The sequence below is a fragment of the Scatophagus argus genome, chromosome 21, assembly GCF_020382885.2.
Source record: "Scatophagus argus isolate fScaArg1 chromosome 21, fScaArg1.pri, whole genome shotgun sequence".
NCBI lineage: Eukaryota > Metazoa > Chordata > Actinopteri > Scatophagidae > Scatophagus > Scatophagus argus.
The window spans coordinates 8137765-8152661 of NC_058513.1; the positions used below are offsets into that span (position 1 = coordinate 8137765).

The 14897-nt window shown below is 43.1% G+C and overlaps 1 protein-coding gene across 5 annotated transcripts in view; it reads right to left on the reverse strand.

Moving 5' to 3' along the window:
• Positions 1-14897, reverse strand: part of raraa (retinoic acid receptor, alpha a) — a 132571-nt gene that overhangs the window by 67704 nt on the left and 49970 nt on the right. For all 5 annotated transcript variants that reach the window (XM_046377829.1, XM_046377831.1, XM_046377827.1 and 2 more), the window contains one exon: positions 4284-5124. In XM_046377829.1, the coding sequence (XP_046233785.1) occupies positions 4284-4437 (154 nt within the window). In that variant the 5' untranslated portion in view covers positions 4438-5124. The remainder of the gene's footprint in view (positions 1-4283; positions 5125-14897) is intronic.

The following is a 14897-nucleotide window of genomic DNA, read 5'->3' on the forward strand; positions in this document are numbered from 1 at the left end:
AGAGTCTAGTATGCACACAATAACATTTTTCACAGAATGTATCTTGCTGATGTTATCCTCCTTTGAAAGCACCAAAGACTCATCTTCATCATGTTTAATGACAGGGTTTTGAGTCAAAGAAAAATCATACTATGTTCAGTAAATGCAGCAGAAGCAGAATTGTTTTTTTTTAATAAAACAAAACTATGTAAAAAGGAACCTAAGTAGCTTTCCTGTGGTTTTGCTGCAATTTAGAAATTTTCATGAACAACATGCTGTGTGACATTTTAGTGTGGGGCAAACTTAATTCATCTGTAAATCAAGTACAAGGTGTATAGCTACAACACATTTAACTGGTTGAAATCAGCTTATTTTCGAATGTCGAAAAAACTGTTCAGCTTCCCGTGATGTGCCCATGATCTCAAAGCAGCATCAATTACTTCTTTGAAAAAGTAAGAAGGGCACTTCTTGTGCTCATTCAACAGCCTCCCAGGGCTCTGCAGTTAATTAACAAGGTCGTTAAGACAGGGTGAATGAGTGCTATGCTGCTATGCTGGATGTGTTATACACGCCATGTTTAATAAGCCTGCATCCATTCCGTCAGAGTATTGGCACCCCTCAAATGGCTTTCCAATAATGACAGTCAACTCCCCAGAGGTACTGTTTCTGTGTGTGTGTGTGTGTGTGTGTGTATTTCTGAAGTGGCTAAATGGCTGGTACCAAATAGAAAAAGTGCTCCAGTCAATAGCTTTGTGTCATATCCACACACACTTTGGATTGCTGCCAAAAGGGTGGCACTTCACTCGTGTTACTCACTGTCATTATCCTTATCCCTACCACACAAGCCATGTGTGTTTTTGAGTGTGTGTGTGTGTGTGTGTGTGTGTGTGTGTGTGTGTGTGTGTGTGTGTGTGCCGTTGCCACCCATGGAGTGTACTGACATGCCCCCTTGATTCCTGCAGACCACCGGGGCAGAGAGGAACCACCTGTCTGTCCAGAAACCAGCACACACACAAACACACAAACACACACTTTCCCCAACATTACCATATTTATATTTACTCATGTGTCAGTGCATTCCACCATGGCCTCCTTAATGGGATAGATGACATACACACACAAGCTTCGTTGAGGTCTGAAAATACCCTTTCATATTTCTCCTTCTGGCCCAAAAGTACATCCATAAATGCCATAAAAGCCCCCTAATAAGTCAGAAGAGATGGCGCTCGTGTGTGTGAGCGGTCCTAGAAAATGCTCCTGTACCAAGCAATTACTGTGGCTGCAGAAACAAGAGCGCTCTGTGGGGAAAAGCCAATTAGTCCGCCGTGGCAGCAGGTAGCAAGCTGGCTCAATTTATTATGATCCCTCATAACACTGTGGTAATGTAATAGCATGGTGTTAGAGTGGGTGACAGACAGCGGAAGACTTTAATGATGATAACGGGATCAATAGTTGAGGTGTTATTGCCTGATACTTCCATATTCATGCAGGCGTGCGGCACAAAGGATTTAATCGAAAACACTAATGAAAGTTGCGCATGCGTGCAAGTAATGACCTCTTTTTACTGGATGTGGAGATTTGGCTGTGTTCGATGAGGTGGCGTGCACGTTTGCGGGAGTGTAAGAGTGATCAATCCATGATGATAATATTCAGTTAACTAATAAAGCTGCAGGCAATAAATGTAATATCAATATCTGCAAGTGATCTGCTCCGCTGCGCAACCTAACCTGATGATTTTCAGATAATGTGATGTGAAGACATAACCCAGGAGGCAAGAGCTGCAGAGGCACAGAGAGAGAGAGAGAGAGAGAGAGAGAGAGAGAGAGAGTGAGAGAGAGAGAGAGAGAGAGTGTGAGAGAGAGACTGTGTGTGTGTGTGTGTGTGTCACAGGCCTTGATTAACCCTTCTGCTCTGCTTGGTCCAAATAATTGGTCTATTGTGGTTTGCTAAAGGAGGCCGAGGCAGAGGAGCTGGACAGCTCTGAGAAAGGGGTGGAGGAGGATGAGTGTGGACAGAGGAAAGAGACCGGAAAGAAGAGGGAAGGTCTGCTGAGCAGGAGTCTGATGGCAGATGAGTTCAGCTTTAAAACAAAATGGCAAGGCCTGGCTTCAGGACCGTTTACTCAGCATGATCCACTTAGGGAACTGCCATAACATCCTTTTATATCTGCAGTTTGTAACCACATCACACATGATGTGACTGAACAGAAATCAGTGAACACAAGCATTAATACAACACCCATACAAACCACAAGTAACAGCATGCCCAGCATTTTGTGCTAAGAAAGAAATCCATCATAAAAAAGACAGGAAATCACAACCCAAATCATGCCAACAGACAATCTACATACACGTGCATGAAAAAAGTAGAGATAAAGAGACCAAGAAAACCAAGTGTACTTCAGCACCAGATATGCAAAGAAGAGTTGAATCATATTGGGACCGTGTTGGTAAGAATTCGTAAGAATTCGGGATAGGAAGAGGAAGAGAAAGGGGTAAAGGCAGCAGTTTCTATAAGTATATGGAAAGAGATACATGTGTTTCTGTTACCGCACGTGTGTGTGTGTGTGAGCATGTGTGAATTATGCCTGCAGTTATCTGCATGCAAAGGGAAGCAGGAGTGAGAGAAAGTGAGACAGCATGGAGGGCAAAGACTGTGTTTATGTTCAAGAGTGTGTGTGTGTGTGTGTGTGTTTGAGAGCGTCAGGAAGCTGTGGTGTCCCTGGCTCTCCAGTGTTTACAGACAGGAAATGTTTGTCCAAGGCAAAAGGGAAGGAACCCTGCCGCCCTGCATGGCAAACACTGGGAGAGTAGTCTGACGCACACACACACACACACACACACACACACAAACACTTGCAATAATGTAAAAAGAGGAATCTGACGATGTATCTGGTATTGGGGAAGTGGGAGTGACTGGGCTAGGCACTAACTGTTCTTCACTTCCCTCTACGCCGCCTGCCAACGCAAACTCCAGCAGATAGAAAGTCAATACGCTGACCCCCTTTGAACCTGTGAGAGCGAGGTCGCTCTCTGACAGACCTGTCCACGCCAATATACACAAACTGACTGCACGTCTGCATCACCAGCTGCACCACCAGCAATAGCTGTTTGATTATCATCTATAATATCTTTAGTATCAGTCTCCTGTGTGATACAAGGCATTAAAATTTCTGAAGCACTTTTGAGCTCCTGATTTGCGGTTAGCCTTTCAATGCAAATTATAACTTCACTGAGTTTTTGTGTAAAAATCAAGATCCAAGTGTAAGACTTGGTGAAAACTGCCAGTATGAGGTGTTATTTTTCTTTCTAAGGTAGTACAGCTCCAGGGAACTGTTTGGAAACAGGTCAAACTGAAAACATCTCATCGCACTGGCAGATGTGTCACTTTTACTTCACATGGAGATTTTCTTACGATGCAAAAGTTAAAATACGTTTGACTTTCTACACATTAAAGTAATTCTTATAGGTAATTTAGTTTTCTGATAGCACCCACTGCACATAATAAGGACTTGTTCTCATTTAAATTGCAGTATTTTTACATCATGCCATTGTGACTTTAAAGGAAAGGAACTTTAAAAACTTTTTAAAAGGACTTTTTAGTGAATATCTCTTCCACCACTGTTCAACATCTGTTCTTGAGTATAAATCAGTACACTACAGAGCAGTTTCTCTCCCCTTGTGAAGAAGTATTTTTCTCCTTGTTTGACTTAAATAAGCAACTTTGCAAGTCAGTTCTGAAGTTTTTGATGGATTGTATAAAGGAGCTGTAACATGAAGTTTGGCTACGATGATAGCTTTTGTGAGATTTATTTTAAGAGCACTTGCCAAATGTGTGTTCACCAAATAAACAATGCTCCTTTCTGGCTGTCCTGCCTCATTTCCTTATGATCCACACTGACATTTCCATGTGTGTGTGCTGATGTGTGTGGGCTTTTAAATTAAGGACAGTGCTTGAGGCGACGTTGATGTGTGTGTGTGTGTGTGGTTGCCACTCTCTGTTTACCAACACACACATCTTTCAAATAAGAATGATCTAAACAGGATGAGATAAAAGAGTCCTTTTTACCAGCAGACTCACAGGCACAAGCATATGTACACACACGCAGTAGGGGAGCTACACAGGAAACGGCGTGCTACAGCCACACAGGTATAAACCAGGACACACACAAAGGAAAGGAAATCTTCCTCTCCCCGTCTCATGTCACTCAACAAACAACCTGTACAATAGCCAGAGAATGGCACGTCTGTAATGTGAACTAGCACAGAGTAAGCAAAAAGGGTAGAAATCTAAAGTTGACTTACTGGCTGGAGAGGGGGTGCTGTACCCACTGATGGGGAGTCCTGGCAGGGCTGGAGGCGACAGGCTCCCCAACATGTGGGGGAAAAAGTATGAGTAGGTGGGTACGGGGAAGCCATTGAGGTGGGGGCCCGGCACCGGGTTGCCCTTCCCAGCCATGATGGCTCAAGTCCACCTCCAGTCACAAACAGAACTCACTGAAAAAAACACCTTAACGGGATCAAAAAAAAAAAAATCAAATAAAAAAGAGGAGTCAGTGTGGATTCCTGTTCTGATTTAATCACCCATAGGGACACTGCATGAGTAAATATTCCAAAAGGCTGCCAAGAGAACTGTGTAAAACAAACACAAAAAAAATCTCCTTATGATTGGGAAACTTGTGTGCTGGTGTCCTTAAAATGGCTGTCACCAAGACAAAATTCCTTTTGGTTTTAGTGAATGTGTGTGTTGAGGGTCAAGTTACTGGGGAAACAAAGATAAAAAGAGACACAGGGTGGAAGAATAAAAGAGGATTGTAGAGTGTTTTATCCTTCCTTTCTCTGGTATTGTGGAAAAAAGTTGAAAGGCCTTATTTGCGAGAGGCGTTGGGGAAGCTGGAGACTCGCACGGCCATTCCTTATCTTCAAGATGAAGGGGACCAAAGAGACAGAAGGCAAGTTGAGTCAAGAACAGGTGACTCTGCTGACTGCAGTCAGGAGTGCTGATAGTGGTGATAGGGGTGCTAGTGGTTGAGAAGCTTCCAAGGGTGCGTAGATTCACTCTTCCACTGCAGAGGTCTGTGGGGGAATGCGCAGATCACATGATGCCAAGACAAAGCTCTTCCTCTTGGACGGGCCTCCTCTTTGCCTATGAAAAAAAAATCAGAGAGAGAGAGAAAGAGAGAGAGAACTATTTAGTGCTTCAATGACAAAGTAAAGAGATCACTTCCCTTTGTACTTAAGTGCTCGAGCAAAACAGTTCTTTTCTTTTGACACTAATTAATGGTAATGTCTCATCTGAAATGTTACAAAAACACCCCCTCTGCCTTAATTATCTAATGGAGTGTTAAAACTGCGAAGAGAGCAGTGGGTGTGTGGTGTCTTCTCGCAGCTTTGTGTGCTCATACGCACGCTCATTAACAGTGACAGACTACAAATACTGTGGGAGACAAGCCAAAACATAAATGAAGAGAGCAACACAAAAGAAAACTTTGCTAATTACACCAGTTGCAGGAGCCAGAGGTGAGACCCAAGGCACGGATGTGGGACCACTAGAGATCTCCGATGCAGAGTTTACTTCCAAATTAAGAGTAGCAAGACATGTACTAACAGACCTGTAACCACCGCACAAACCATGACCACACACTGGCATTTATACATCCAGAGAACACAATTAACATAAAATGGTACACAAGCACCACAATACATACAAGAGTAAGAAAGAAGCTCTTTCTCAAAACATCTTGTCATAACATGAGCATAGCTTATATTTTGTATTGTAATGAACCTTTTATGAGGCTGTGGATGTAACTGCAAATGTATTGCAACACTGTCTCTCTCTCACACACACAGCACTTTAAAATCAGGAGGAATGTGTCTTTGCATGAACAGTGTTGCTCCGGAATGTGACACTATTGCATGAATCACACAGGACATCATGGATGAACTCCAGTAAAGAGAAAGGGGTCAGGTCAGACATGTTTGTGTGCTTGTTCTCACTTGAATAGTGTACATAAAGCATGGCTATATGACAGGTGACATGCAGGCAGAACAGCTTCAGTGCTTCTCTGATTCCACAGGTCTGAACTCTACTGACTCATCTACATTCTATAATATCGTTGTACTTTAGTCCATTTTCTGTGGTCAACTAATTCTGATTAGTTAATGCTCATAAATTCCTGTAATCTCTGAAGTAGTTAACTTTCTAGACTCATGTATTCAGGTTTTCCCTTCTGTTTGTTATCCATGTCATACATCTCATTTGCATTGGTTCAGAATGCTGTAAAATCAGTCCTCATCAACATCCTCACTGGAGATGGACTATAAACTGTACTAAAAGACACAAATAGCCTTGTGATGTCTAGCTGTGCACTGGTGATGCAGTACTTTGAATCCTCTTACATCACCTCTCATCCATCATCTTAGGATGTTTGATCTTTTCACTTAGTGGCAGGAGTCTTTTGTCTCTGCAGGAGCATCGCTCCCCCATAACCATCTTTGATTACAGTATGATATTCAGGGGTGTAACTGTCAGAAAGCTGTTCTCAGTGACTCCATAGGGCCTCAGTTTTAGTCAATGTGCCTGTGTCTGCAACCTACATCAATAATTATTTATGAGAAAGAGTTAACAAACTAAAACGGTGTGTTTCTGTGGTTGTGTGGTCTGTATAGTGCAAGTGTATGTCAAGTCCTGATATGTTTCTTAATCAGATGAAGAGAGGTTCTGGTCTTCTATTAGCCATCATATATTTATTGACTGTTGTGAAAGTGCTCTAGTCATGCTGTCAGAGTGAGCTGGTGGTCAGGGGTTGCGGGCTGGAAGGTGTGCTTATATTAGGCTGAAAAGCTGTAACAGCATTTTTTTAAAGCCCAGGGGAGATAAATATGTTTTTATTTGCTTTTAAAGCACATCTTCACCATGAGCAGCAACCCATTGAACCAAAAGAGAGTTAAGAGTTAAGGTAACAAACTACCAATGACCTGTAAGATATTATTTCTGGTTCCATAATACGGAGTGCCACAAACCCATTACCATTATGAAATATGGCCTTGATACACTGTACATTGCACATTTGTGTGATCATGTAAAATGCATCAGCATTGTCAAAATACACACTAGAGTGATGTAAAGCCATATATATTTTAATGCAACACCCAGAGGCCAGAGAAGCTGAACTGGCTATTTCAATGAGGAACTACGACTCACTGGGATACAAAGAGAGCCCACAGGCTGGAAATGGGCCACTTCCTTCTCCATTATCATTCCAGTGTCGAGTGTGGGCACCATAACAGGCTACTCTGATTGATAAGTAACATCAAACATTACCTTGCACTTACATTTTGTTTTTTGTTTGTGGTGAAACCACACCTGGTTGTTTTTACTGATGTCGCAATAAGGGACATTGTTATTTGCTACAAAGGAAGTGGATGCAGCACAACCAACGTTTTCTGTTCGTTTAAGGTAGCAGAACCAAAAGGCAGTCAAAGTTTATACTTACGAACTCACAGACATAAGAAAATATCCCAAGAACTATAGTTAATCAAATTGTAAAGCACTCCAATCAAGACAGAGAAAGAAAATGGATGACATGAGCCAGCTACTATCAACTAAATCACTGAGCTATTTTCTCCTGTTGTGCTAGAGCAAACATTTTAGAAGAAGAAGAAGAAGAATCAACTTTATTGGCAGTATATATATTTTTACATACACACACTGAATTCGTCTTCTGCATTTGACCCATCCTTAGTTGAACACACACATGCAACACCCGGCAAATTACATGCAGTGAAACACACACAGGAGCAGTGGGCAGCATCAGGCGCCCGGGGAGCATATTGGGGGGTTAAGTGCCTTGCTCAAGGGCACATCAGCCGGCTAATAGAGGGGGGGAGTATTAAAACAGTTTAAAAAATGAAAATGTTAAATGCAACTGATAACACAAAATACCTCTCAGTTTAAAAGTGGTCCCATTAATAATTTTCTTTACCTGTGAACATTTAAATAAAAAGATGACTGAATCCCAAAGCTTTGCATGGGAGCATTTCACGAATAAGGTCAAGTATCTAAAGCTGAGAGCAGACAAACATTTTCTGATGCATACAAAACAATGTCTGACGGGTGCAGCTGAAGCATTTCAAACACATCATACAATCAGTAGCTTTTTTGCCATTCATCCATGCGTGGATACACACACAGACAGACCCACTTAAAAGCCACAAGAGAGTGTGGACAGAAACAGAACATAACTGAGCACCTGTATATTCCCCCTGCCAGCGGTAAAGACACAACACACACACAAACAGCGGCGCAAAGATCAGACACGCACACACCGCTAAACGAGGAATCAAGGCATAACTGAAGGCCCGTATAATCTGCTGTGAAAACTGCACACGCAACACCAAAACACGGTAAAGCTGCTGACTTCCACCTGTCACCGTACACAAACCAATCACAATTTTCAGCCGTGTCCTCTGATCCTACTTTTTGATAGTATACGCTGAAAACCTTGAGTCTGTACATACATGTGTTTATATGTGCATATATATAAAGCAGATGTAGTGTGTACACTCATATAAACTCAAGAAAAGACACAATTATCTTTTATTCCTTGTCTCCTCATATCACACATCTCTTTTCTCTCACTCTCCTTCACACACTCTCCCACACACACACACACATACAAATGCATGCACACACACACACTAATCTCCCCTTTGTTTCTCTGTCAGGGTGCTCTTGAATCTCAGCGGAGGTTGCCTCCCGTTGGATGATGTATGTGTTCTATATGATACGGCTGACACACAAGGTCGTTGATATGGAGAAGAAGAAGAGGATCGGTTGTGTGCATAATGCTGTGCGGTTGCTGGTCTTCATTGCAGCATAGACGTGTTCGAGTACCGATGAGACACGGCTCATATAAACATGCATAAGTAACGCGGAGGATGATACGACGCAGGAGAACAAGCGTAACAAACAGGAATGTGAAATGTATTCCACTGTTTTGTGTCTGCATAAAAATTTAACAGGCACACTTGCGTACTGCACTTGCACCTATACAACTGAAACATGACCTGGTGTCCAACAACAGTCAAAAATAGTGTAGTCTAAGATTAGGAGGTGATGCTATAGTGCAGGGAGGGACCCTGGGGCCTGGAATTGAGCCATTAATGTATGCCTTTTAAGAGAATTTCTAGCGATTCCTCCGCAGCCTCCATTTTTATAGCTTTATCAGTCTCTTTTACCATCATATAGCTAACCCATATCTGCCAAATTCGTACGTACTCAAGAGCACGCATGTACGGTGCTTTATGGAGGGCAGCTCCTGGGAGTATCTATGCGATCACTTACAGTAGGAGGGAAAATAAACAAACAATCTGGGTCACTTGGTCCTAACTCTGTGTTGGGCATGTAACAGGCAGAGAGAAGGAAGGGTCAGAGGTCGTGGGGCACAAGAGACCATAATTGGTTGTGACAGCAAATGTTGAATTAATAATCAGAAAAAGCAAATGGCAGCGTGAGGTCAGGGTGGATGTGCAGACAACACAGCAAACAGAGCCACAGGGGATGACAAATGCAACGCATGACATACAGAGAGACTCTGGTGAGTACATAAATAGAAGGAGATGCACGTTTGAACAAACATTTCAACACACTCGTCCGCAGATGCGGACAAAGTTCAAAAAGGTCGCTGAGAGAAAGTGAAACACAAACAGCTTGTTGTCAAGGCTCGGGAAAGAAAGCGCAAGGAGATGATAACACACACACGTGTACAAACACATGCACACACAACAACATCTATAATCTGTATCGCACCTGATGGCCAATTATCCATGATGTGGGTGCTACTGGTGCCACATACTGTATCACTGTGACAAGAGGAGGTAGTGCTCAGTGGCTGCTGAGTTTAGAGGAGTTAGCCACATGGCTATGTTAATGCTACATCCTACTGTATGATTACACAGGACGGCTCCATCCAGCACGTGTCTTTCAGCTGCCAAAAGCTGTTTATATTCTCAGAAAATACAGCAACAATGTCTCAAGGAAACATTATTGCTTTATAATACCAATATAAAATGTTGTGTAAATCTACACAGTACAATGAACTGATCGTTTATGGCATCTCTCAGTGACATGTAGATCAGCAGCCTGAGGTAACAAATACTGAAGAACTATAAACGCAGCATTAAGTCAATTATTATCAAGTTGTTCTATGACACCTGCTACCTCATGAATGTTGTGGGAATATCATTTAAATATTGTCAATGTGTTGCACCTGCTGCTTGATGACAAGTTAAATGACAGACACGCTGCTACATACATACTTACACTTGTAATTGCCTTTGGTGTTTCTACCGTGATGACAGAATTTCACCTTTTATGGCAGAGAGACGGGGGGGATTAGAATTTCTCTATAACGGCATAAACATAAAGCCCACAACAATCTGTACAAAAATCTCTCCACAGGCTGCTAGCTCAGAGTGGATGTCGGTCTTTAACGGCACAGAGTGGGCTCCAACTCCAGCCTGCAAGGATGTGCGGTGTTACACATAATGGAAGTCGCTCAAGCACGATGCACTGAAATTTTTATGAGGACAGCAGTGTGGGTGGATGTATACGTCAGAGAAGTCAAATGTGGCATTGCGGGAGTGAATGTGCTTTTGTGCACGCATGAGTGTGCACAAAAGCACAGCTAAGAGCATGTGTGTTTATTGACATGTGCAGTAATGTGCATGCATGAGACAAGCATGAGTGTATATCAACAAGTGTCTGAGCTTTTGGGTGCGGCAGAATTCGGCATGTATGTTTGCGTGTGTGTGTTTGTTCATGTGTGTCATGCCCTGAATCATATTTGCATGTTATCTTATTGCCCTGGGGGAGTGTCTAACAGTACATGCATTTACTGTACATTACTGGCTCAGATGGAACAGCGTTTGCATAGAAGTAGACCGCATCTGCAGGTCCTAATACAGGACTCCAGCTGGCAGAACAAAGGTTCATGCAAGGCTAGTAAGAAGTTGGGGAGTCAGACAAGGTAACCAAACGTTTGGACCACGTTACCTTGCATTACCTTTAAACTAAAAGTTGGGCCATCATTCTACAGCACTTCAAAATTGCACCAAGGTGAAGTGACACATGTTCACAAACACAAGTTTTCCATGCGCTTTTCTTGCTAAAAGCAACAATTTACAAACATTTGTCCAGTAAAATCTGGTCTGTAGCTGCTTATAATTCTTTAATCTCTATAGCATCATTATGCAACAAAGATTACACTGTGAAGTGTTATTTCTTAATCCCTTAACGATCAGTAAACTATACAAGATGTTACCAAACTTCTAAAGTAACTGACCCAGCAGTACTTCCACTTCAGTGCTCCTTCCATCTTCATACCTTTGAGATTGTCAGAATCATAGCTAGCAGAGGCATTGTGGGTGCAAGAGCAGGAGGTGGGAGCTACTTCTCAATGACAGCCAGAAAGTGTGGCACAAGAAGGCTAAAGGGTGCTAAGTGCACATCCAGGGCGGCGAGAATCCTCAGCCGTTTTGCCAAGGCCCCCTGTGGGGTGAATCCACTTGTCAGTGAAGCAGGCGGGGTGACATTTATGCCTCACCTCAGAAAGGTCAGCCTTTAATTATCTCAAATGCCAGCAAGCACTGCACCTGCAAAAAATAAACCCAGGGATGAGCTGTGTGTGTGTGTGTGTGTCAGGGTAAGATGGTAGCCTGCTTCCTTCACACATAATGAGTGCTACTGTGGCTGTCCGTGCAGAACTGGACCATCTGCCCGCCCGCATGCATTCGTGCATATATAGCCATAAACACACATTCACGGACAAACCCTGACAGATGCACAGCCACAAACTAAGTGTGTCAACCAAAGTCGATAAAACCTACAACCAAAGTTGCATGCCAACCCACCCTTTTAAATAAGGAATATCAGATGAAGACAATTTGGAACATCAGCAGCTTCTTGGAACATTAATGTAAAAATAGGCTGCTGACAGTATAGGTAGACAAATTATAGACTTATACACAGGGGAGAGGAATGGGCTGGTGCTTCTGCCAAAGATGGCTCAGCGAGGTGATGCACAGCTGACTCTCTCTTTTTCAATATCAAAACCTGGGAAATAATAATTGAGGGGCATAGTGCGGTGTTCTTGTGAAGAATACACGTTAGCCAAGCAAAATTATTTCCGGCGAGAGTGCTATTGGTGACAAAACTCCAGGCATATCTGGCAGAGAGTGACATGCCGTGTTTGCTTTTGAGCTACTCACTGTAGCTATTCAGCTCGGTCAATATTTGCAGGGGGCTATGGTAACAGAAAGCTCCCACACCCGCATAAACACACTGCCCTGTACACTTAACACTCAGCCCCACACATGCACAGAAACCAACACTCTGCCCAGAAAGTCCCACCCGTGCTCAAAGGAGGTCGGACAGACAAAGGGCCATAGATCATCGGTGAGGACGGCGTGTGGTGAGCTTCTTGTGTCCAGGTTTTTCCGGCATTTTTCTCTCTCTCTCTCTCTCTCTCTCTCTCTGAGAAAACATGGAGGGCCGGTCCCTATTGTTTACACAGCTGGCTTCATGGAAAGGATTGCTTAATATGAAATATGAACAGAACGAAGAGGTTAGAGAGCGAGAGCGAGGGAGAGAGCTGGGAAGAAAAGGGGGAAAAGGGCCAAGTGAGAGGGGTGGGAGGTTGGGGGGACAACAGGCCATCACAGAGAGGGGGTGAGAGGCTAAATGTGCTCTGGAATGGGGGGGGCATAGGAAGCGTGAAATATAGATACAGGGAGAGAAATGTGCTGGGAGAGGAGGTGGCAAAAACTCCACAGGAAACAATGCAGTAACAAACAGACAGCAATATGGCAACAGTAAATCTGGGAGAAGAGGAGGAGGACACAGACGGTCCAGAGAGAAGGAAGGCAAAGTGAGAGAAAACAGAACACGGAGGAGAAAGCCCTGAGGTTTCCTAGTGGCAAGGGAGTCATGCCTCCTGCGGTCTGGGGTCTGTAGTGCATGTTATTCTTTCCCAACAGTTGCTTGCTGCTTAAGTCCTGCCTCACCAAACCTTTGCTTCAATCCCTCATTTCCTCAACTCTTCTTTCACCTACCTCCTTCAAACCTTTAACTGACAAAAACCTCAGGCTATAAAGTTTCTTTACAACATTACTTGGATTTGTTCTACAAAAAGAAAAAAAAAGCAGCACTGTAGGTTCATTTGTGTCTCCTCACAAAGGAAAAGAGAACACAGAGGAGACTATTTACAGTACTGAAAAAAGCTTCATGTTCTGCATGTATGAGGGGAAGGAGCCAAAATCTTAAGATTCTCTATACAAACAGGCAGAGCAGAACAATGCTGACTCAATCAAATGCTACACAAACACAATGCTGCAGTATTGTATAATTCCATCAATTTGGAAAACAAGAGAACTTTGAACAGATAAATTAGACCAGAGCATAAGAAAGCTTGCAGTGCATATACAGGCTTTCAATAGTTATGAGTGTGTGTGTGCATAATGGTGTATTTAGTATATTCGGTGGATGACTCTTGAGCTTTTGTTATTTTTTTAAAAATGTAATTTAAAAGAGACATAAGAGCAGCGCCCACTTATGCAGCTGAAGGACAACCTCCACTCTGAATACGTCAATGTTGGACAAAATTTGTTCGATACAATTCGGGGCAACAAACAACAGAGGCCATTTGTGAATGGGAGACTGAGTTATTATCATTATAAAGGTAGAGAGTCCATTTGAGGAGAAGGAAGCTGATGCTCAAGCTTATGCATGAGCATAAGCACATGAATGAAGCACGTGTGTGTGTGTGTGTGTGTGTGTGTGTGTGTGTGTGGGAGTGGAGGAGTGGGGGCACTTCCTCAGTCCACCTCCAACCCTGTTCCAGTTAGCGGGAGAGGCCCAGCACAAATGAAGTCCATATTTTGTGAGCAGGACTCCAACAGACTCAACACACCCCACCCACCGGCACACACACACACAGAATATCTACAGTCCAAACACTTAAGTTGTCATATTCCATATGCATAAACATAGATGGGCGCATGCACCTTCACCAAGACATTTACATCACTCCCTATTCTCCGAAGGGAACAGAACACAGCTGGCTCAAGAGGATGTTTCATTTTTCTTCCATCCAGCATACGCAAATCATCTGTGTATGTGTTTGTCTTTGTGTGTGTGCCTGCCTCTGAGGCTGTGTCATCTTCGTTTACCTATCCAGGATATCAGGCTAATGGTGTTATGCGAAACACTTCGGCACATTTCAACACAGAAGATCCAATGACGCGAGAGCTAATGACGCACTAAAGCGCAGGGCCCCTTCCTGTTTATGCCGCCACTCGCCCGCTGGAGGATCAAACAAGACCTGCTGTACGGAGCGAGAGTGCCCTCTTAAAAGAGACAGTCTGTGGTTCCTCCAGGCAACTCGATACCAGTGTTTTTCTTAAGTATATAAGCAACTAGAATTACCCCTAAACGCCTCCGCACACCAGTCAAGTTGCTATTTACATCCAAGTCTGTCCAGATTCATATAACACTTGTAGTGAAGAGACTAAGGTGTTAGGAGTAGTGCTTGGCATAAAATATACTTTGTATTATAGTATTAACATAGCATATAGTACTCAAGGGACCTCGACCACCAAATCCTTATCAGTTCATCCGCAAATCTAAGTGGACATTCATGCCAACCTGAAACCTGACGCCTGCTCAGAGACATAAAAACTACCATCATGATAAAAAAGGACATTATAATTCACACCAGTGGTTTATGAAATTGTAAGTAAACTGGAATCAGCATATTTAAGTTTAATTTGAAGCGCAGGACTGTCGTTATGCACATTTTCCTCTGTGTGTACATGTGATTGCGAACTATTCTGCACAACGTTGTGGTTACATGTAAATCT